The 25,395-nt window shown below is 37.7% G+C and overlaps 1 protein-coding gene across 1 annotated transcript; it reads right to left on the bottom strand.

Annotated features, from left to right (window-relative positions):
* Window positions 1–30: 30 nt before the first annotated feature.
* C3H1orf146 (chromosome 3 C1orf146 homolog) lies at window positions 31–24,636 on the bottom strand. The gene is made up of 6 exons (XM_024565596.3): window positions 24,502–24,636; window positions 11,054–11,160; window positions 3,659–3,752; window positions 1,871–2,039; window positions 1,373–1,451; window positions 31–569 (listed from the first exon to the last, which is right to left on the bottom strand). Exons 2-6 carry the CDS (start codon window positions 11,120–11,122, stop codon window positions 438–440), a joined length of 543 nt encoding a protein of 180 aa, XP_024421364.2. The 5' UTR covers window positions 11,123–11,160; window positions 24,502–24,636; the 3' UTR covers window positions 31–437.
* Window positions 24,637–25,395: the final 759 nt, after the last annotated feature.

Here is a 25,395-nt window from a genome sequence, read left to right as displayed (position 1 = left end):
TGTTTCTGTAATGACACATTATGTATGAGTAGTATTTGGTTTTAAAAAGATAATCTGATGAATAAAGCCCATATATAATAAATATTACCATTAAAATTCAATACAAATAATTTTATAATTTCATAAAATGTAGTTAAATTACTTTTACTCATTCATATAGTTTAATAAGTTTATTAAAATACTGATACATTTTTTGTGCCAGTTAGATGCTATGTTATAGTTAGAACTCCTAGTGTTAAATCAGGTATCACACCTTTTTTTCCTAAATGTTGTTAAAGGAATTATTCAACAAAACTTCTGAAAATAAAATCACTTTTAATTGTATGTATTTTATTATTTTAAATTTTAAAAAGCTTTAAACTATATATTTAGACATTATAATTCAACCAATCTAATTATTTTAATATTCTTCCAAAAGAACTTTTGTAATTGATACTCTAATTTGGGTTAAATGAATCACTGAGATTTATCTTTTGAAGAGTTTTCCAAACAGGACTGTGCTCAATGATGTAAGCTTTAGTCGCTATCATTCTGTAGCAGATGCTATCTATGTATGGTTTGGAAGTGATCTGAAAAAGATAAAAACATGCAACATTATTTATAGAAATAAGGTTTTTACAGGGTCAAATAAAAAAATTCTAACTTTTGCCCTGGCCAGGTGGCTCCTTTGGTTGGAGCATCATCCATTATACCAAAAGGTTGTGGGTTTGATTCCCAGTCAGGGCACATACCTATGTTTTCAGGTTCAAGCCCCAGTCAGCACACATACAGGAGGCAACCAATTGATGTTTCCCTCCCTCTTTCCCCCTTCCTCTCTCTAAAATCAATAAAAACATATCCTTGGGCAAGGATTTAAAAAATACCTAACTTTCAATTACAAGAATTTCAAACATGAAAGCCAAAAAGTAGAATTCTATAAGAACTGCTTTAATGGAGACCTATTCCAAATCTGAATAAGGAACGTGTAATAGCCTAAGGAAGTTGGGGGCACAGGAAGATAAACATGAAAAAAGAGTGGACAACTGGTGGAGAACCTTCCGTAAATAGTATGTTTGCACTGTAGACAGTTGATGACTACAACCTGACCAATATTTATACTTTAGAATTTGAAGTAAGATTTAAGTAACCAATAGGGCCAACATAGTATATATATATATGGCCAAATGCTCTTTTAGCCAAAATGAGTCATTCTGATAGAGGCTACCAGAAATAAATTGAGAAGACTTGAGAGGGTGAGTTCAGGGTTGGGAAAGAGTTACATGCTGAAATAGCAACTTCTCCCAGGAGAATTAAAGCAGAGTATCTGTCAGTCCTGCACAAGAAGGTATGCATTTTGGAGTGTGTGTGTATGTATTTTCCATAGGTAACTCACCTTAGCTATAGTGCACATAAGATTAACAGCGTTTACTGTGTTGTGTACTGGAAGTATCCGTAATTTACTACCCAGGAATCTGAAAAAACAATTCATAAGTTAAACAGATCATATGACTTACTAACATCTGCTATCTTAAGTAAGTGAATAAAGAGACAAACCTCTTATTGCTTGTTTTTTTTTTTTTTTTTTAAATTCATTCATGCCCTGCCTTATTTCACAGGGGAATTGATATGGTTTTGTAGTCAGAACTTAAACGAATAAAAGTGTTCACTTTTGGTTTGGTCTTGCAGGAGAATCCCAGAAATCAGCATGAACTTTGAAACTGTCACTCTGATTCACAGAATAGCCTTTTGGCCTGCACTTTATTAAATATGACAGGTTAACATTATAAAGGTTATCTTTTGGGAAAATGTAACTCATCTGCCTAAAAAGAATTAAGAACGGAAAGAAACACAATATAATTTAAGAAAAATAAATGCTAGTGCTCTTCCCTACCTCTGCTGAATCCTGAACATCAGTTTCCATTCCTCAAGCCCATGGAAGGCAGCAGATAGAATTAAAAAACTATTTTGGTGAATGTTAATAAACTTCTCAATTTTGGCTAGAAATATTTCTTCAGCTGACATAAAGCATTCTTTAGCATCCATCAATAAAAATGCAACTCCTAGGAAAGATGAATGTAATATAAAACCACTTCATCATAAAAATCAAATTTTTTTATAAACTAACTAAAATCAATAAAAGTAGATGTAAGTATAGCATAGCTTTAGGTGTCCAGGCCCTAAACCTATAAGGAGTAGAAATTAACAAATTCTTACACAACAATAATTTAGGTAGTTCTCTGAAGTGCTCTGTATAAAAGGATGATTTATTCTAAATACTTAAGGGGAAAAAAAACTTTGTTGGTCAGTATCCATTTTCTTTTTCAGACTAAGGCACAATGAAGGTAAATGCCTAATTTTACGTAAAAGCTAACTTTCCATGTTATGATTTTTAAAAGCTGGAAATCAACTAAACAAAGGTAGTCTTAAGCAAGCCTTTATTTCTTGAAAAAACCTTTGTACTAGAACACAATCTATTATATAAATTAATACACTCAGTAAACAGATACCTAGAATCTCTGAAATAGTATCAGGCCTGTAAGAATTGTCCAGAAGGGAAACCTGATCTAATTAGCTCTTTAAAAGATGATAAAGCTAGTTCTTTAAAAGATATAATCTAGCCCTGGCTGGTGTAGCTCAGTCCATTGAGCACTGGCCTGCGAAGCAGACGGTCGCTGGTTCTATTCCCAGTCAGGGCACATGCCTGGGTTGCAGGCCAGGATCCCAGTGGGGGGTGCGCACGAGAGGCAACTACACATTGATGTTTCTCTCCTTTCTCCCTCCCTTCCCCTCTCAAAAGTAAATAAATAAAATCTTAAAAAGAAAAAAAAAGATAATCTAAGGAAATTGGCTGTGATTATATGCTAATTAAGGAACTTGGGCAATTTATATAACCTCTCTGAACCTAGGTCGCCTCATCTGTAAGATGGGAATACTTCTTAAATAGGTTTGCTGAAAGGATTAAAGATTAGATAGTATATATGAAGTGGTAAAGGCACATAGTGGGTGGGTATTCACCAAAAATATTTTACTTCTCCGTAGAGGGCTCTGTTCAACCAGGAATGATGAGTTTGAGGTTGGAGTGACTACTTTCAGCCTGTAGGTTTGTTTCTAGGAGCTTTTGAAAGCGTCTGTCTTACAAAACCTCTGCTAGCATCAGCCCCCCTAATAAAATCCTTCATCTCCACCTCCTATCATTTGTATAGTTTCCCAGGCACAAGTGGAACTGCCCCCTTCTCATATCCTAATCTAATTCCTTCCCATACTTTGCCCATGACTTACAGTTAGTTGTATGGTATTATAATTTAAGGAACGTTTGTATGTCCCCATTTGGTTCTTTTGGTTAGTATTTGTTTATATTATATTCAGCAAACTCTTGTACAAAATCGTAAAAAACACTCTCCCACATTCTTTTGTGTATGGATTTTGACCAATATTGTAATGTCAGCTTCTTTTTTAATATAGGTAATACTTTAATACAAGTATTAATTATTAGGGAGGTAGCTTTGTTCTATTTTCATCTTAGTTCCCAAGCAATACCAAGTTTTACACATGTAACTGTTTCTCCAAAAAGATAGTACCTTAAGCTTATTACTTGGTTAATAAACCACCAAATTATTAGAACTTATACGCATATATTTTATATGAAACTTAAATCAAGCAGTTAGCAAATATACTATACCAGTACAAGAAAATATAATTGATCCACTTTCCACTGCATTTGAATACCGAACCTTGTGGCTTCGATTTTCTAGGGCAGTTGCAACTTCAGAACTCTTAAAAAAAATTCAGAAATATAAACTTAAGACATGCTTAGAATAGTTTTTATTAAAACTATACATTAAAATAAGTTTAATAGCTTATTTTATAACTATACCTCTTAAAGATTTGATCATCAAGAGACACTAAATATTCTCTCTATGGAGGGAAAAAAATATTTAGTTCTTCCCAGACACATTCATTGCAGTTTTGGAAATGAGCTGTGTACTATAGTTATGTTACTTAGGGACAGAAATCAAGGACATAATTGAAGAAAACTATAAAAACTAGAGCAAATGCAAACTTTTTTTTTAAACAACTTAGAGATGGATTCTGCCATGCATTAATGTATAACAGGAATGTAGGTGATGGTGTGTTTTTCAGATGGTTGACAGAACTCTGAAGTACCAGACATAGAATGCCACAAAGAGACAACCAATTCTCACATTCATCTGTTTGCTTTACAGTTACTTTTAGTAAAAGGCAAAAGATTTAAACAATCTGAAGAGAAACCAGAGTATTACTTTTAGTATACTTTTAAAATGTCTTAAGCCTTAGGTGAGTTAGAAAACATGTATGAAAACAGCAACCAAACTTTCGATTTAAGTACTAACCATTTCAAAACTCATTTCTGATTCCACCAAGTAATTAGATCGTAATACCCAAGATACTAAAATATAAGTGGTTAATAGTGTTTCCTGATTGGTCAAAACTCAAGCTTGTTTTTTTCCAAGTACATAAAAAATCCCTTAAGTATTATTTTTTCCTCAGATCATGTATATGTTAAGAACACCAGCTGGAACGAGGAATAAAATATATGCATGCTTCCTTTCTTTCCTAAAGGGAGTATTTTGTGACATTCAAACAGATCCTGACCTAGAGTTCAACTATGACACTTCCATGAGTGTCTTCTGTTGTTTTAAAATTATACATTGCTTCCAGCGATGGCAGACTAAGTACTTTAGGCCAACCCTCCTGCTGAAGGCAACTGGAATGCTAGACCATTTTTAAAATCTGCTTGAATGCGTTAGAGAGCTAGCAGGACAAAAATTATAGGATCAAGATCTACACAGAAATTTAAAGATATGAGACCGGCATTTAGGCCATTTTTTCCCTGAGGGCATCTATCTGCCAATTCAGGAAAGGAGATGAGAGGCTGAACAGAGCCTTTGACAAAAGTAGAACAGCTCTCACAGGGACTGCAGCCTAGCTTCAAATCATTTCAATCCCTGAAATTGTATTAAGTTGACACTGTATTACTAGTGCTCCCAAGCACCTTGCAGAAGCGCTCCCTAGAGCAAGCTGTCTCCATCAGGTCTCCTCACCTGAACTACAGAACACAATGATTTGGGTGACTATATTCTCAATTCTGTACTAGTACCATTCTAGATGCCTCGGAAATAAGTTCATTTTTACACACAATAGACACCTTAAGGCTTGGGTTGCTAGACTAACAAAAGTACAGAACACCCAGTTAAATTTGAATTTCAGATAACAATTTTTAGCATAAGTATGTGCCATGCAATATTTGGGAGGTACTTAGGCTACACTCATTGTTTATCTGAAACTCAAATTTAACTGAGGGTCCTGTATTTTACCTGGCAACCTTCTTAGGGTATTAGAGGGTTACTGCTGTTGCAGGGTCAAGACTTCTCTAGAGGAATAGAACACTATTTTAGGCCTCAGATTATTTCTAGAAACAATTTTGCAAACATAAATTCCAATACAATAAAAAGGAATCAGACATACCGAGAGACAAGATTACATGAAAGAGAACCATCAGGAACATCGGGAAGTATAAACAGACACAGGGAATACATACAGTGAAGTTATCAGATATATAACTTAAAATAGCTGTTTACTGTGTTCACAAGATAAAAGACAAGGTTGAGAATTTGACAAAGAACCAGAAACTATATATAAAGGTGTTGTGACAGATGTGAAAAGGTCAGGAAAGCTTCATAAAATTTGAGTCAGATCTTTAAAGTGGAAAACTGTGCCCTGACTGGGGTGGCTCAATGGGTTGGGCGTGCGAGAGGCAACCAATCAATGTTTCTGTCAAACATCAATGTTTTTCTCCCTCTCTCCCTCCCTTCCTCTCTCTAAAAATAAGTTAAAATCTTAAAATGTTTTTTAAAAAGTGGAAAGCACTTTACTAAGCAGATGAAGGAAGAAGACAAATATGAGAACAGCCTGGACAGAAAGAGTAACATAGGCAAAGGCATTCAGAGCTGAAACTATGATTCTTATGTGGTAAGTATGTAAGGTGTATATAATGAAGTGTCCATGAGGTGTATATTTAATTTGGGAACAGTGTTAGAGTAACTGCCTGCAGACTCTGAGGACTCATGCATGCCATATTAATGAATTTCAATACTACCCTATTGGGAGGGCCAACTAAAAGAATTATAGAGCCAACTAAAAGAACATAAAAGAAAATAATGCAGATAAAATTAGCCCTGGCTGGTGTAGCTCAGTGGATTGAGCACGGGCCTGCAAACCAAAGGGTGGCTGGTTGAATTCCCAATCCAGGGCACATGCCTGGGTTGCGGGCCAGGTCCCCAGTAGGGTACACATGAGAGGCAACCACACATTGATGTTTATGTCCCTCTCTCCTTCCTGTCCCCTCTCTCTAAAAAATACATAAAATCTTTTTAAAAAAAAGATAAAATTAGAAAGAAGAGAAAATATGTAAACTGAAGAGTTAATTTTTCAGAATAACCAGGAGCTCAGACTAGATTTACCAAAATACAGTGGTGGGCCAAAAAGTAGGTTTATAGTTGTTTGGAAAAAGACATGCAGGGTATCACAAAAATGACAGTTTCAACTTAATAAATTTAATCACCTATATGAAATGGGTAAATTTTTGAAAAATATAATTTATAAAAACAGACTCACAAAATAGTACAAAACCTAATAGAGCAAAATCCCTAAAAACCACTATTTTCTACATTTCTTAAAATATTACCAGCACAGAAAATTTACAGGAAAACTCCTTTAATACTTTAAAAAACAAGTAATTTTCATACCACATAAGCTGCCTAGATATAAACAAAACATTTTTTAAAAAAAGAAGCCTCCCTACCCCCTACAAAAATAGCATAAAAAGAAAACCACAGCCCAATCTTTAATAAATTACTCAAAAATAAAATCTTAGCAAACTAAATTCTAAGAGAGTATAAAAGTAAAGTCAACAACGACCAACAAGTTGAATGAAAAATGCAAAGATTAGTCACTTGGGTTCTTCTTAACGGATAAAACACAATGCATTTGGAAAACTACACACTTATTTCTGATTAAGAGAAAAAATGCCATAAATTAGGCTTAGATGAATATTAACATATTATTTTATAGCAACGTGTAACATCATGAATAATAAAACACTGAAGGTATTCCCATTAAAGTGAGAAACAGTTTGTATGCTCTGTGCACAGCAAAAGGCAATGAAATGAAAATAAATACAGCTGTCAGAAATTCTCATCAATTACAAATTATAATTACCTACCTTGAAAATTCAGTAGAATCAACGGATAATATACTATGAAAATTCAGTGAAGTAACAAAATATAAAATAACTTACCACGAACTGAAAAGTTTCCTTATATGCATAAATTGGAAAACATAGGGAAAACAATATTTCATAATAGCAACAAAACATCAACTATCTAAGTACTTAAAACAATAATATATGAACAGGACTTCCAGCCAAGATGGAGGCATAGGTAAATACACTTTGCCTCCTTGCACAACCAAAAGAGGGACAACAACAAATTTAAAAACAAAAAATAACCAGAACTGCCAGAAAATCAAACTGTATGGCAGTCCAACAACCAAGCAGTTAAAGAAGAAACATTCATCGAGACCGGTAGGAGTGGCGGAGATGGGCAGCCAAGATGGATAGGACTCCTTACAGGTTGGCAGCTGGAGAACCCAGGCCAGCAAGAGCTGGTGGTCCCACATTTGAGTGCGGATAAACCAGGAGGATCTGGAGAGCAAGACAGACCACACAACCCAGGGTTCCAGCGTAGGGAAATAAAGCCTCAAAGTCTCTGACTGAAAAAACCTGTGGGGGTTGAGGCAGCAGGAGAAACTCCCAGCCTCACAGGAGGGTTCATTGGAGAGACCCACAGGGTCCTAGAACATACAAAAAACCACCACCACCACCCCCTAATCAGCAGCAGAAGGGCCCAATTTGCTTGTGGGTAGCAGAGGAAGTGACTGAAAGATGGCAGAGAACAGAGCAAGCAGCATTGTTCCCTCTCAGACCCCGGCCCCACTGACAGCTCCACAATGCAAGAGTTGCCCCACCCCGGTGAAGACCTAAGGCTCCACCCCTTACTACATACTTACTACAGGCACGCCAAGTTAGAAAAAAAAAAAAAAAAAAAAAAAAGAACAGATCAAATGAAAGAACAGGTCAAAGCTCCAGAAAAACATAACTAAGTGACAAAGAGATACACAACCTATGTGATGCATAGTTCAAAACACTGGTAATCAGGATGCTCTCAGAAATGGTTAAGGATGGTCACAAAATAGAGGAAGAAGTGAAAGCTATGAAAAGTGAAATAAAGGAAAATGTACAGGGAACCAACAGTGAAGGTAAGGAAACCGGGACTCACATCAATAATTTGGACCAGAAGGAAGAAATAAACATTCAACCAGAACAGAATGAAGAAACAAGAATTCAAAAAAAAATGAGGAGATGCTTAGAAACCTTTGGGACAACTTTAAATGTTCCAACATCTGAATCATAGGGGTGCCAGAAGGACAAGTAAAAGAGCAATAAATTGAAAACCTACTTGAAAACATAATGAAGGAGAACTTCTCCAATCTAGCAAAGGCAATAGACTTCCAAGAAGTCCAGGAAGCTGAGTTCCAAAGAAGTTGGACCCAAGGAAGCACACACCAAGGCACATCATAATTCTATTACCCAAGATTAAAGAGAAGGAGAGAATCTTAAAAGCAGCAAGAGAAAAGGACACAGTTACCTACAAAGGAGTTCCTATAAGACTATCAGCTGATTTCTCAAAAGAAACCTTGCAGGCAAGAAAGGGCTGGCAAGAAGTATTCCAAGTCATGAAAGGCAAGGACCTACATCCAAGATTACTCTACCCAGCAAAGCTATCATTTAGAATGGAAGGGCAGATAAAGTGCTTCTCAGATAAGGTCAAGTTAAAGGAGTTCATCATCACCAAGCCCTTATTACATGAAATGTTAAAGGGACTTATCTAAGAAAAAGAATAAGATAAAAATAGGAACAGTAAAATGACAACAAACTCACTATCAACGGCCAAACCTAAAAAAACAAAAACAAAAACGAATTAAGCAAACAACTAGAATAGGAATAGATTTAAAGAAATAGAGATCACATGGAAGGTTATCAGTGGGGAGGGGGGAGAGGAGGAATGGGTGAAGAGGTACAGGGAATAAGAAGCATAAATGGTAGGTACAAAATAGACAGGGAGAGGTTAAGAATAGTATGGGAAATGGAGAAGCCAAAGAACTTACATGCAGAACCCATGGACATTCACTAAGGTGGAGGAATGATGGTGTGTAGGGGTATACAGGGTGGAGAGGAATAAAGGGGAGAAAAAAATGTGACAACTGTAATAGCATATTCAATAAAATATGTTTAAAAAAATGGGAATGATATGAAGAAAAAATAAAGACCTGAAAAATAAATACAATGATATAGGCAGGGGTGTCAAACTCATTTTCACCAGGGGCCACATCAGCCTCGCAGTTGCCTTCAAAGTGTCGAATGTAATTTCAACTCCTTAACAGTTAAGGAATAGTTACATTTATACAGTCCTAAAATTATTTCAGGCCTTTGAAGGCAACCGCAAGGCTGATGTGGCCCCAGTGACAATGAGTTTGACACCCCTGATAAAGCGTGTGTGGTCACAGAATGGGAAAAATAAAATTTTCCCTAATTTAGTAAGTTAGTTCAATTCAAAGCAAGTGTAATGGAACGTTTATGAACTTTCCACACTACATAAACTACATAAAGGATATAAACAGAAGGTATTTAAAAAAGAAAAAGAATGAACAAAGTTTGACAAATTTTTTCAGAAGGACAGATTATAAGTATTTTAGGCTTTTCAGGATGCATATGACCTGTCACATTTTTTCTTCCTTTCCCTCTACCTGCCTCCCCTTCCCCTTAACCCTAACCCTAACCCTCACCCTAACCCTCCCTCCCACCTTTCCTTTCTCTCTCCCTCCCTTCCTCTCTCTCTGGCTCTTTCTTTCTTTCTTTTTTACAAGCCTTTAAAAATGTAAAAACCATTCTTAACTCACTGGCTGGGCAAAAATTTGCTGTAGGCCAGGCCACAGCCCATAGTTTGCTGATTCTCTGGTCTGGAAGAGTAAATGTTTTAAAAAACACGTAGTATGGAAAGAACATACCTTACTAGATTTTAAAATATGTCACAAAACTAAAATGAATTGAAAAATGTGGCAATGATTCAATATTTACTACACAATCAAACTAACAGAACAGAATCAGACTCAAGACAATACAATACATAATGGTTATTTGTATTTGAGCATGTGCACATATGTATAACATTTATCTAAGCTTTAGATATAAAAATTGTTGATAAGAATAAGAGCTACCTAAAACATCTCAAAAGGAAAGGATTAAAGAGATAAATACTGACATAGAAGACAGAACTGATGAGATTACCTAGAGTGTAGCCTAAACACAAAGGTAAAAGAGAGCTCAAAATGCATGGAGAATAGTGTGAGACAATCTTAACACACCTACAGTTCTTAAGAGGGGTAGGAGTGGGGGAATAGGACAGCGGCAATATTGAAAATGATGAATAAAAACTTGATGACACCAATTCACAGATTCATGAAACTTCAAAAGAAAAAAAAAATCATACTTTATAGAGTGTCAAAATCTGAAAAGCGATCAGAGAGGGAAGATAGGTAATCAACAGGAAAGTGACAATTAAACTGGCTGCTCCTCCCAATGCCACAAAGACTAGGCATATCAGCTTGTGTTTATTTCTCAAAAAATCTTAAATAACATTTATGTGCCCATGTGTTACTGTTTCTGGAATTTCTTACCATCTCTATTGGAACAGGCTTAGAGAGAAAAAAAATAATTTCAGAACATTTCCAACCCTCAAATATTTAGAGAAGTAGGGTGTTGAAAACAGATGCAATAAAATTTATAATTTAATCTTTAAAGTACATTTAACTTACATAATTGCGGATCCTCACAACTTTAGATAATCAAGCCAAGGATCTTTTAAAATACTGTCCTATCGCTTTTAATTCAAGATCGAAGGCCCAAATGCCTCTTTACCTTAAGAGAGGAGCTAATAATGATGGTGGTTGTCCATTTCACTTTCTCTTTCTCAGCACTTTCGGCCATCTGTCTTTGGATCAACCCCGCTTCTAATGTGACACAATCTGAGAAAAATAAGAGCCAAAAAGAATACATAAAATTTTTTGCCTGATGAATGAGTAAATTAAGGATACAAATAAAACTAGGGTAACGGAGACACTCTAAAAAAATAACTGAAAGTCAAAATCTGACACTGAAAAAGGATGAGTCTTATCACACATTAGGCTTACTCATGAATACTTTGCTTCCTATTAACAATTATTAAAAGCAATGGCTCCTACTTCAGAGAACTATAAAGACAGACCTGTGTCAAAAACTGTGCAACTTCTGCTTACAAACTAGCTAGCCCACCTACTTGAAAGCTAACAGTCAGAGTTTCATGGACACAGCACAAGACATAAGGCTCTTGGATTAGAGAGAAAGGCCAGTTTTTCACTCACAGCAATAGCACTGCCATGATTTTCTTGCTGCAGTTCCCCAAGTCCAATTCCCACTGGGTGATGGGACAAGGCCACTTCGCAGCACAAACAATGGCTGTATTGCAGGAAAAAAAAAACCCTGAGCACAGGAACCCCCAACCTTTTATAATGGCCTGCAAGAAAAGCTGCTCTCTGCTTTAGAGAGAAATCCTATCTCTAACTTACAAAGTTTTCACTACACAAACATCCTTCAAAAGATAGTTCTGGGGTGGGGCTAGGATGTTTGCACTTCTAACATGTACACCGGTGATATTACTGATGCTGATCTGGAGACCACACTTCACAAATCACCGCACTGAGGGGAGGAAGAACATTTTAGGCAACAAGAATGACAACATTGGCAATCACATAAGAGAAAATAGAGTAATAAGAGAACTTCAAAAAGTTTGGTATACTAAAGTTTAAGGTATGCATGTCTGTGGTGAGTGGGGGGAAAGGTAAAAGTTACTGCAAAATTAGTAGCATAATATAGAATTTCACTGTGCTCTAAACTAGGCACTTTCCTGAGCTTTACTGAAACTGAACAACCTTAAGCCATGTTTCCACTTCTGTGAAAAGCGTGTGTCTTTTGTGTACTTTTCTACTAGATTTTCTTTTTCGCATTCATTTGTAGGATTTCTTTATATATTCTAGGTATTAATCTGTAGCAGCTACGTTTTTTTTCCTTCCAATTTGGACTTGTCTTTTTGCCATCTTTATGGTGATAGTTAACAAATACAAGTTAAAATTTTCAATATTGTCAAATTTATCGATCTTTAATTTATTACTTTTTGTTTCTTATTCAAGAAATCCTTCCCTACCCCAAAGTCACACATATTCTCATTCTCCTCCACTGTCTTCTAATGTTTTAGTTTGGTCTTTTTAATTTAAGTCTTTAAGCCATCCAATTTTTTGTATAAAGTCTGAAGTAGAAAATAAATTTCATTTTTTAAAATATGGCTGTCTAGTTGTCCCAACATGAGTTATTCAGTACTCCTTCCTCCCACTGGTCATTTGCAATGCCACCTTAGTCCTATATTACTTCCATATATGTGTAGGTCTGTTTCTGGGTTCTCTATTCCATTCCTTTGGTCAGTTTAATTATTGCTATTAAATAATTACATTAAGTGTGAATTGATAAAATGTTCCAATCCAAGAAAAATCCAACCATATGCTACCTTTATAGTCAAGGATGTAAGTATATTGAAAGTAATAAAACAAAAAAGATACACCATGCAAATAGTAACCATAAGAAGAGATAGAGTGGCTATAGTTAATAAAAAGCAAAATAAACTCTAAGAAATATCACTACAGACAAAGATACATGCTTTACAATGATAAAAGGGCCAATATATCAGGAATATATAACAATTATAAATGCATACTCATTTAACAGCAACCCAAAATATGAGCGGAACTAAAAAAGAACAGAATACATTTATTAAAAATTGTGTATTTATTCTTACACGTTTAAATTTCAGTCAACTTCAGAGTACTCTCCATTTAATGCACTACACCTATCAACACATTTTTTCCACTGCTCAAGACAGTTTTTGAACTTGATTTTGATGGCTTTTAGTGCTTCTGCCATTTTTTGTTTCACTTCTTCCACGTCGGCAAAACATTTCCCTTTGAGGACCTTTTTCATCCAGAGAAAACAACAAAAAAGTCACTCAGGACAAGATCAGGTGGATAGGGAGGGCGGGGCATGGGAGTCATGTCGTTTTTCATCAAAAACTGCTGAATACCCAGAGCGGTGTGGAAAGGTGAGCTTGTAAATTACTCATCATGAAATTGACAAAGGTGTTAAAAAGATCTTCAAAAAAAATGCATGAAGCTGAACACAGCCTCTCACAACAATGCCAGCTGGTACACTGATACAGATGGGTTCCTAGAACACTCACCTAGCAGGAGAAGCCTGTACTACAAAGGGTCCACCCTTCATAAAATAATTCCACTTTGGAGGGTGTGCCCCCTCATAAATGTATCAAAACATTAGCACAGGTGTTCAACATAGGAACTATTTTAAAAATTTCCTGTGGTGAGCTCCTAAAATCTGCAGCAATTCTAGCTATTCTCTTACCTTGCTGCTACAGAAACCAAAATTAATTCCTAGAAGCTAAAATCAGGCAAATAAAGCAAAACTAATTTTTGTTATAAAAGTGAAAAATAACTTTTTAAAACATTATTTTATTATGTTATTACAGTTTTCCCAATTTTTCTCCCTTTATACCCCCTCCGCCCTCCCCCCCAAACTTCGAGCATCCCCCCTCAGTTCATGTCCATGGGTTGTACATATAAGTTCTTTGAGTTCTCTGTTTCCTATACCATTTTTGCCCTCTCCCCATCTATGTAATGCCTACCAGTTATGCTGCTTTTCCCTGTACCTTTTCCCCCCATCTCCCCCTTCCCCCTCCCCACTGAAAACCCTCCATGTGATCTCCATTTCTGTGATTCTGTTCCTGTTCTAGTTGTTTGCTTAGTTTTTGTTGTTTTTCTTTTACTTTTTTAGGTTCATTTGTTGATAGTTGTGGATTTATTGCCATTTTACTCTTCATGTTTTTTATCATCTTCTTTTTCTTAGATAAGTCCCTTTAACATTTCATGTAATAAGGGCTTGGTGATGATGAACTCCTTTAACTTGACCTTATCTGAGAAGCACTTTATCTGCCCTTCCATTCTAAATGATAGCTTTGCTGGATAGAGCAATCTTGGATGTAGGTCCTTGCCTTTCATGATTTGGAATACTTCTTTCCAGCCTCTTCTTGCCTGTAAGGTCTCTTTTGAGAAATCAGCTGACAGTCTTATGGGAACTCCTTTGTAGGTAACTCTTTCCTTCCCTCTTGCTGCTTTTAAGATTGTCTCTTTGTCTTTAATCTTGGGTAACTTAATGATGATGTGCCTTGGTGTGTTCCTCCTTGGGTCCAACTTCTTTGGGACTCTCTGGGCTTCCTGGACTTCCTGGAAGTCTATTGCCTTCGCCAGATTGGGAAAGTTTTCCTTCATTATTTGTTCAAATAAGTTTTCAATTTCTTGCTGTTCTTCTCCTTCTGGCACCCCTATAATTCAGATATTGGAAGGTTTCAAGTTGTCCCAGAGGTTCCTCAGTCTCTCTTCATTTTTTGGATTCTTGTTCCTTCATTCTGATCTGGTTGGATGTTTATTTCTTCCTTTTGCTTTAAATTGTTGCTTTCAACCGCCATAGTCCACGACCACCTCTGAGTCTCAGTTTCCCCTTGTCAGCCCCTCCTGCGCAGCCTGCCACCACGAAGCAGCCAGCCCCCCGCCACAGTCCGCTGCCTCACACGTGGTTTCTCTCCGTTCACTGCCTTTCTGGTCTGGTTGTTCTCTTTGACTGTTTAATTCCTTGGTTGTTGGAGTTCCATGCAGTCTGATTTTCTGGAAATTCTGGTTGTTTATTGATTTTAGATTGGTTGTTTTTCTCCTTTTGGTTGTGCGAGGAAGCAAGGGGTTTCTACCTACACCTCCATCTTGGCGGGAACTCGAAAAATAACCTTTTTGAAAGAACTAGATTATCACCAAAAAAGGCCTCAGAAGTTACCACATCCCAATTTTTCCCCAAAGAAAAACGTATTTTTAGATAAAATAACCTGCTCTGGTTATAAGGCTAGGAAAAACAACAACAACTTTGCTGTTACAGTATCTTCTTTCAGTGGTAAGATCTTTTAACATAGTATTAAATGGAAGGGTTCTAACTATCAAAATGGGGGACTCCAACATTTCTGTAAGCAGAAGGTATTTTCCACTTTCTTAAAGCATGTAAATCACAAAGATGAGGATATAATGATGATTAACTTCCTAGTCCATGGAGGAAAGGAGAGGTGGCACTAAAGAATCCCCAAATAAGCATGCCTTTCAAGATTGGAAATTGAAACAAACTCAGAAAAGCACAATGTTTATCTGGCTAGGAGGTTTACCCAGTATGGCTTTGAGAGATACAGATAATGGGATATCTCAAACATTAAACCAAAACCTAACATAGACAAGATCAAGACTATTTAGGTTTTTAAAAGGCTAAAAGGGCAGTACTTAAGATTATTTTTTCTAAGGCTTGTCCTCTTCAGAGCGGTATAACATGATGGTTACGAACACAAATTCTGGGGTTGGAGTACCTAGATTAAAATCCTAGTTCTGGCACTTACTAGTGGTGTTCACCTGGGCAAGTCGCCTAACCTCTCTAAACTTCAGCTGTCTCAGTCCTTCTTTCACGAACACTGTGTGAGGATTAAAGCAAGCAGTAAAGTAGCAGGAGAGCACATGGCTAAAAACGTGGCTTGGGAGCCAAGTTGCCTGATTTGAATGCTTGGCTAGGCTACCTACTAGTTGTCAAAGACTTGATCTTGGGCAAATCACTTAACTTCTATGCCTCAGATTCCTCACCTGTTAAAGGAGAATAATAATATTTCCTGCCCCATAGGGCTATTACAATTAACATGTTACTATACATAAAGCACTGAAAAAACAATGGAGCACATAGTAAGTGAAGCAATAGTCTCTTGAAATGTACCTGTGTCCCTGGCCGGTAGCTCAGTTGGTTGGAGCATCATCCTGATACATTAAGGTTGTGGCTTCCATCCCTGGTCAGGGCACATACAGGAGTCAACTAGTGAGTGCATGAATAAGTGGAAACATGAAATCAATGTTTCTCTCTCTAAAATCAACTTTAAAAGATGTGTTTTGCAAATAGTGTCAATAAATGTTAAATATCACTATTAAACAAAAGGTACTATGCACACAAGATTGTTAATTCTAAATATAGTTATATATTTTTTAAAGAGAATCCTCGCGTGTTCAAAGTAGTAAAAGGAGAGCTGGCCTGCCCTGGCTAGTGTGGCTCAGTTGGTTGGAGCATCGTCCCATAAACTGAGGGTCATAAGTTTGATTCTCAGCAAGGGCACACGCCTAGGTTGTGGGTTTGCTCCAAAGTTGGGATGTTTCTCACACTGACATTTCTTGCTCTCTCTTTAAAGTCCATAAGCATGTCCTCAGGTGAGGATAAAAAAATAAAGAGAGCTGTCCCTTGTTTTATAAGTAACATAATTTCACATCTTCTTAGAATGTTCAAATCATATGGTTATTTTGTAGTTTAGATTATACCTCAACATTTCCATGAAGCTTTCACTAATAATATTTCAATTTTTAATCTTCTGCCTTACTAGCCTCACAGTAGATATTTAATAACCATTTTGTTAATTAAATGGGTAACTGAGGCATCCACATCCAGTTTTCGGGGAGGCAAGAGGAGAGACAGGGAGCCAAAATGAATCAAACTTGGTAATAAAATTAAAGGCTGCTCCAAATGGAGACATAACTATCACAAAAGATCAGTTAGAAGTGAAATGACTATGTGTGTATACATATATTTAAATATATTTTCTAATATGAGAAATACTCAAAGAAATAAAATACAACTTCAGTTTAGGGTAGATTTTCAACAAATATGAAAAATAAAATATTTATATAATTTAACACTTTAGGAAATTCAGGATGACAGAGAGAGGTGCCAAAGGTCATATACACCTACAGAGTGAAAATGAATGGGTTCACTTTGGGTAGTATGGACAAGTCTTCCAATTCATGGACACAAGATGTATTCCCATTTATTTGTCTTCTATTTCTTTCATCAGTGTTTTATAGTTTTCAGTATACAAGTCTTTCACCTACTTTTCTTCCTAAGTATTTTATTTTTTTGGTGCTGTTGTAAATGGGATATTCTCCTAATTTCCTTTTCATATAATTCACTGTTAGTATACAGAAATGCAACTAATTTTTGTACATTGTTTGTATCCTGCAACTTTACTTGTTAGTTCTATTTTTTGTTTGTTTTACAGAGTCTTTAGGATTTTCTATATATGAGATTGAAAGAGCATAGGGACTTGGGTCCAGGGCTGGAGGAATACCAGATGACCAAAAGGCACACCAGATAAGCTAACTGCAAAAAAAAAAAAAAGTCACACCTCAGCTCCTCCGTGCCCAAGAAAGCAAAGTTACCTTCCTTATTTTCCTTCTGACCCCTTACTTTGCAGATGTTAAAACCACAGTTCCGCATGTACAGCTGATCAAGGTTTGATGGCTATATGACCTTCTTGGGGTGACAGGAGGAACAGTCTTCCATCTTGGTCCTCACAGGGCAGATGGGAATATAGCTGCTAAGCAACCCAACAGGAAGAAGTAGCTCCACTCTGACAAGAAATTCCACAAGACTGCCTTTTTCCTTTTATTTATTTTTTTAGAGAAAGGAAGGGAGGGAGGGAGAGAAACATCAATGTCTGGTTGCCTCTCATGTTCCCCCTACTGGGGACTTGGCCCCACAACCCAGGCATGTGCCCTGACTGGGAATCAAACCAGCAACCCTTCGGTTCTCAGGCAGGCACTCAATCCCCTGAACCACACCAGCCAGGGCAAGCCTGCCTTTTTCAAAAAGCCCACCGTTTCACACAAGGGTGCTCTGTCCCCAGCTTATAAAAGCAGCCACGCAGAGCCAGCCTGGAATCAGTATGGAGGACCTTCCTCTGTGCTGCCTCCCTCATGTTCAACATAAGCTTTAATAAAATTTGTCCAGAATTTTCTCTAGCAGTTCCTCTTAATGTCTATCTTGGGGAACCCAAATGCCAGTAACAAGCTCATGTTCTCTACAAACTGGGACAATTTTACTTTTTCCTTAACAATTTGGATGCCTTTAAAAATTTTTTTTTCTTGCCTAACTGATCTGGCTAGGAGGTATTCTAATACTCTGTTAAAAGGAAATGGCAAAAGTGGGTGTATTTGCCTTGTTCCTGATCATCAGTCTTTCCCCTTTGAGTGTGTTATTAGCTATGGGCTTGTCATATTGATACAGGGATTCGATCAGATCACTGGGGAGGAGTAGGGAGGGACCATAGGAAGAGGCAATGGTAAACAGGACAGGATAGGCTGAGAAGCTGAATGCCTCCAGCACACAAGGAATTATGGGTTAGATTTGAAAAGAAGGGCTCTTGGCTCTCTTTCTCAAGGATGCCTGGATGATCGTGCCTCAGCTGTCTGCATTTCCCAACGGACGGTATTCTGAATGGGAAGGAACTCCAGTACAGCCTGGGATCAAGCTGACCTGGCAGAGGGTGGCAGGTTTATTCTCTGAGTGTTCTAGAGGGAATAGGCTGAGGCAGAAGCCTGCCATTCTTCCAAAATTACGTGGCTTTTTTATTTTATGTTGTTTATCCAACCTATAGAAATAAGATAATGAAAATTAACAGGGGGAATGATAGGAGAACTCAGGTTTTTAAAGAGTTTTTAAGGCTTAAACTCAGGCTTAAGTGACTAATTCATGTGGAAAGCTGTTATTCCAAAATTTGCCTCTGGAATTTTGCCTAGAGGGTGGCAGCGGGCAGCAGGACCCCAATTGCTGTTCAGTAACAATATATTGCCTTTATTATACAGTCATGTACCACAAAACAATGTTTCAGTCAACAACAGACTGTATGTATGACAGTGGTCCCATAAGATTATAATGAACCTGAAAAATTCTTAGCACCTAGTAACCATACTTTGATTTTTCAACCATAGCACAAAGGTTGTAAAAATCAACAAGACTGTGGTTGAGATGGCAAACAACTTCAACCTAGGTGTGGATGAAGATGACACACTGAGAAGCTCCTAGAGGTGGTTCCTGAGGGACTAATGAGACGTTGTCCAAACAGGAACAGAAACACGTCGCTAAAAAAGATGCAAGAAGAAAGGAAACTGCAGAAGAAAAAGACGAATCTCCAGAAAATTCACAGTGAAATGTTTAGTAGAATATTTACAGACCTCAACAAGCCCCCTAAAAAGTTTAAAAACAGGGACCCTAACACCAATGGGTTTTGAATAATAGAGAAGAATGTTTATGGTGCAGTTATGCACTTTATAAGCAAATCTATGATGAAAAAAGAGAAAAACTAAGCAAACCACCAGGGATGTATTTCTGAAAAGACTGTCATTTCCTCAAGAAGAACCTCGGGCAGGTGCTTTAGGAGGTGTTCTAGAAGAAGGCACTGTTAACATAGGAGATAATAGCTCCATGCATGTTATTGCCCTAGAAGATCTTGCAGTGGAACCAGATAAGGAGATGGAAGACGGTGACATTGGAGACCCTGACTCTGTGTAGGCCGATGCTAATGTGTGTTCGTGAAACTGTGACTTACAATAAGAAATATAGATTTGATCTTGGTTCCATTTCTGACATGGAGCTCCCAAAGTCCTTGGAATTTTTTTACATGTTGAGAATGATAAAGGTATCTTTTGTTATGTTAATAAAGTAACCTTTACAAAGCACCTGAAGATGGGGACTGGTGACCAGACCCAACCATGTCATTAGAGGGTTGGAACTTTTAGTCCTTCCTTGCCTCCACCTTCAGGGAGAAGGTTGAAGGTTGAATCAAGTACCAGTGACCAATGTTTTAACCAACCATGACTGTGTAATAAAGTCTCTATAAAAACCTAAAAAAGAGGGTTCGAAGAGCTTTGTGGTTGGTAAACACTTGGAGGTGCTGGGAGAATGGTATACCTGGAGAGGGAATGGAAACTCTGCGCCCTTTCCCACATAACTTGCCCTATGCATCTCTTTCATCTGGCTGTTTCTGAGTTATATCCTTTTATAATAAACCAGTAGTCTCACAAGTAAAATGTTTCTCTGAGTTTCTCTGCCCTAGCAAATTAATTGAACCTCTGATTTATAGCCAGTAAGTCAGAAGTATAGGTAATAGCCTGCCTGGGCTTGTTACTGGCATCTTTGCAGGGTGGGGCCAATCTTACAGGACTTCTCCCCAGGTAGACAGTGTCTGAATTGAGTTGAATTCTCAGACACCCTGATGGTTTTGGGGCAGAGAACTGCTTGGTATGTGGGAAACTTCCCCCACCATACACACACACGTTGGAAACTGGATCTCCAAACACCCCTCCCAGAGTGTTTTCGTCTGTTTTTTAACAAAAAAGTTTTAAAAAGTTAAAAAAAATTAATTAAAAAACATAAAAAGCTCATAGAAGGATATAAAGAAAATATTTTTATATAGCTGAAAAATGTATTTGTATTTTAAGCCAAGTTATTATGAGTCAAAAAGTTTTTATAACTTTGTTTTTATTGTTTACACTATTACACATACCTCCTCCTGCCCCACCTGCCTTCCCTCAGACTATCCCCACACTGTTGTCTGTGTCCATGGGTTATGCACACGTGTTCTCTGGCTGTTCTCTTCACCTTCTTTTATCCACTCCTCACCTCCTCTCTAACAGCCGTCAGTCTGTTCCATGTATCCATGGCTCCTATTTTGTTCATCAGATTCCACATATAAGTGAGATTGTATGGAATTTATCTTTCACTGACTGGCTTATTTCACTTAACAATAATTTCCAGGTTAAAAAAAAAAGGGTCAAAGTTTTAAAAAATTAAAAAGTTTTTATGGTAAAGTAAAAAGTTACAGTATGCTAAGGTGATTAAAAAAAGAAAAAAAATTTAAATAAATTAGGGTAACCTAAGCATACAGTAGTGTGCAATAAGGTTGCAGGCCTAGACGTTCACTCACCACTCAATCACTGACTCACCAGACCAACCTTCAGTCCCACAAGCTCTATTCATGGTAAGTGCCCTATACCATGAATGGGTGGTACCATTTTAAATCTTTTATTCTGTTTTTTTATTGTATCTTTTCTATGTTTAGCCTTCCACTTAGTGTTCCTCTCTATTAACACAACCAACTGCATGTGCATCCATCTAGGTCCACTTGTGTTATTCCCATACATCTAACCCCCCTGAGGACCAGGCAGGGGAGCCAACAGGAACCTGAAACTGTAGCTAATGCTTTTGCCTGAATTTTCAAAAATCCTTTGTTTCTAATCCAGTATCTTCTGCCAATATCAATAAAACATTAACAGGCTAGTTTGCTAACTTGCAAGTTGGATAAAATTTCAGACTTTTCATAGTTCCTGACAGATATTATCTACTAAATTGAAGATACACATAAACTATAACCAAGCAATTCTACTCCTAACTTGATACTCAGAAAAAATGCATGCAATGTGTACTAGGAGACTTGTACAAGAATGTCTATGACAACATTTTTTTTACTTGATTCTTCATACTTTTGTTTAAATTTTCTTTTTAATCCTACTTTTCAAGGCTAGAATGATCCACGTGGTAATGAAATAGAGCTGGCAAGATTGGTATGAACTCATTGTTAGCCTGATATAGCTCCAGATAAATACATACAGAACTACTTATAGATATGTGTATAAACAGGGATTACTATGCACTAGTATACGTGAATTTATTTCTTTGCTTTGTCAGTTGAGAGGGGCCTAGAAGAAATGATACTCTAGCTGGACTTTGGCTTCTAATACCTTTACCCAATAAAAGTAATGATGGCTCCTTAGAGAAATAGTTGATTCTAGAATGGGGACAGGAAATATACAAGATGAGCCTAGAGCATTTTGTAGTGCCAGAAAGTAAGGAAGTGATTAAAAACAAAAACAAACAAAGAAAAAAACCTGCACTGAGTGGAATGTCAAAAGAGTAGAGGAGCCCTGGCCAGTGTGACTCAGTTGCTTGGAGCGTTATGTCCTTAACCAAGGACTGAAGATTCAGTCCCTGGAAAGGGTGAGTATGGGAGGCAACCGATTGATGCATCTCTCTCATATTGATGTTTCTTTCTCTCTCCTCCACCCTTCCTCTCTCCCTGAAGGCAATGAAAAAAATGTTCTCAGATGAGGATTAAAAAAAAAAGGGGGAAGGAATCAACTGAAAGAGATACCAACGGCCAAAGCTGGAACAATCTGAGCAACAAAATAAAATACTATTACTTTATAACTCAAAGCATAAAATAAATATCCGTAAGTCCATACTGATGAAAAGCAGTAAATTAATAAATGGGAGCAAGAGATAAATCTGACATACTCAACGAAACACTGGAGAAGCCGGACAAACATTAGCTCAGCCAGGTGGTCCAAGTTGACATCCCCATTCATAAATGTTTATAGTATGTACCCTTAATATGATGAATTCCTTTCAATAACCCATAACCCCAGTCCTGCCTTGAGAAAAACACCAAATTCCAATAGTGGGGCATCCTACAAAATATCTAACCAACCCTCCTCAAAACTGTCAAAAGTCATTAAAAACAAATAAGGTCTGAGAAACTGTCACAGCCAAGAGGAACCTAGGAAAACATTGCAACTACTGCTATACTAGTTGGAATTCTGAACAGAGAAAAAAGAACCCTAGGGGAACAAAACAAAACAAAACACAAAAAAGGAAATCTGAATAAACGATGGACTTTAGTTAGTAATGATGTAGTAATTAGTTATTAATCGTAACAAAGGTACCATACTAATGTAAGATGTTATTTAATAGGGAAAACTAGTTACAGAGTATGTGAGAATACACTGTACTATTACCCCATTTTTTCTATAAATCTAAACTGTTCTAAAAAATAAAGTCTATTAAAAAGAAATCCCACCCCTCCTTCAAAACCCATTAGAAATCCTGCCTCCTGCAAGAAACTATCCCTGGTCCCCTCAAACTAAATGAGACCTGTCCTTCTCAGCATCCGCCTTACAGCACCTCTGTTGAGCACTTCCCATACTTCAGCTAACAAAATTATTTTAAAACATACTTCATTTCTCCTAATTCATAAGCTTCTAATATCAACCAAATTTGTAGTCTCCATGTTACTCAGTAAAAAATTAGGTTGAAGCAATATTTAGAAACAAACTCATCCAAATGAAAGTCACTTTCAGTGATAGTGAGTTAGTATTTCCTAAGGCGGATTCATGCTCCTTTGGAACAACTCTGATAATTAGAAAGTTCTTCCTGCTGGGTTGAAATCAGCTGCTCTATAATTTCCTCATTTACTGAATGAATGAATGAAGACAATGTAACTAGCTCTATGAGAGGAGGGACACCCGTTTTACCTAATACTGTATCTCCAACACCTGGCACACAGTCGACATTCAAAAATATTTGTTTCTTAATATTTTGTGGGCTGGCTGGGGGAAGGGCTGTAACTTTCATTCCCCCCAATAAATTTAATATACTGTCTAGCTGATCACAATCCACCTGAAATACACTTTCTTAATATATACTGATTTAAATATTTAGACTCTTACCTTTAGGTTTTATAAATAATTTTAACATAACTAAACTAAGAGAGGTTAAGTGATTCTGTGCATTAATAATTGAGAAAGGAATTGGGATCAGTAGATCCCCAAGAGTATACTGTCACCGACGTCGCACGAATCAGAAAAAACGGGGTGACACAGCAAGGCTCCCTGGTTAAGTCTGGGGAACCGCTCACGTGACCTGCCGCCAGAGGCGAGGAGCTCGAGCTCCCCGGAGCCACGTGACTCTGGGCGCGCCCGGCTCCATTCCGCGGCTCCCGTCCGGAAACAGGAAACAGAATGCTTGGACCCGACGGCTTTCACCAGTTCCAAAGCCCTAGTATTCTGCGCTTCTGTAGTTACGGTTTTGTTTGTCCCAAGTATTCAAAATTAAATACATGCGATACTGCACAATAATCTCCGTAAATCCTCCTCCCCCCCCACAATCTCCTCACTTCTCAAATGTGAGAGGTGGGCCTACAAAGATTTTCATGGCCCCTTCCATTCTTTACTTTTTAAAGATTATTTCTTTTTCTGGAGGTTGGAGGAGGCCAGAGATTACAAACCACCCCTATATTAAATAAAATATAAGTTACCCGGGTAGACCAGGCTTCTGGAAAGGAAGTAGGTCTACAAGCCTAGAATCGGGTCTCGAGAAGAAAGAAAAAGGAGGGGGGCCTCTCCCACTCCGCCCGAGCCCTGAGGCGAAGATTGGATCTTGGCGAGTCTGCGGGGAAACTCGTTGCCAGAAGAACCAAGAATAAAGAACGCCGCGTGCCTGGCCCTCAGAAGCCTCACTCGGGTCCAAGGCTACAAATATACCTGATCAGCAGGTCCTTGGGGCCAGCTACACTGCTTCCAAGCTTCCAGAACCTTCCCTCAGAGCAGGAAACTCGCTGGCGGAGCAGAGGCCCAGATGTTCCCTCCGGCAGCTCCAGTCGGCCGGGCACCTTCTCCACGCCCTGGGCTTCTGCGCAGCCGCACACGCGGCCGCCGTGGCCCTGCTCCTGCCGCGTGGCCCTGCTCCTGCCGCGCGGCCCTGCCCCGCGTGTTTTGCACTTCACGTCGCAAATTTGCATGAGCTGTTAAGTGGTTAGGAAAAGCAGTTTTTGTATGTGTGTGTGTAAGACTTAATTGCCTGGAATTGATTTTTCAGTTTTCTAAATTCTTGGCCTATTATTATAAACAACATAAAACCAAAGTGTCCTTTGGTTTATCCAAATAATGAGAAAATAAAGACTAACATATTCATTACTGCTTATTAGTATAACATGTAGAGGCCCGTGTATTTGCAGTTTGGGACTCCATTGTTTTCAGACCTAACTGAAGCTCAGCAAGTTATTAGGCGCTGGTGCTCGCCATTGTAAACATTTAACAAGAAAAAGAAAAAGAAAAACCACCACTTGCCTGGAGCCTAACGGTTAGGGTACAAAACTGTTTATGTGTCTTACTTTATAAAACATGTATTCCTGGGTGGGGGGCAAAAAAGAAACAGTGCTCCAGGAAAAACCCTTTCCAGCACACTTGTAATACGGATTAATTAATTATTCCCTGGGATAATAATTTTGTAAACTTGGAGTTTGGTATAACTGATACTATTAAAATTAAGTGCACTCTTTTGCTGCCCCTGATCGATAGTTTGTTAAGGCCAGTCAGAGGAGACCTGGCTCCAGCCACACCTCAAGGAATTGAATCAATGACTGTTGAGGGCAGAAG

This window comes from Desmodus rotundus, chromosome 3 (genome assembly GCF_022682495.2).
Source record: "Desmodus rotundus isolate HL8 chromosome 3, HLdesRot8A.1, whole genome shotgun sequence".
In the NCBI taxonomy this organism is placed as follows: domain Eukaryota; kingdom Metazoa; phylum Chordata; class Mammalia; order Chiroptera; family Phyllostomidae; genus Desmodus; species Desmodus rotundus.
The sequence above is the reverse complement of the archived record's forward strand: the minus strand, read 5'-3'. Positions and strand labels throughout refer to the sequence as shown.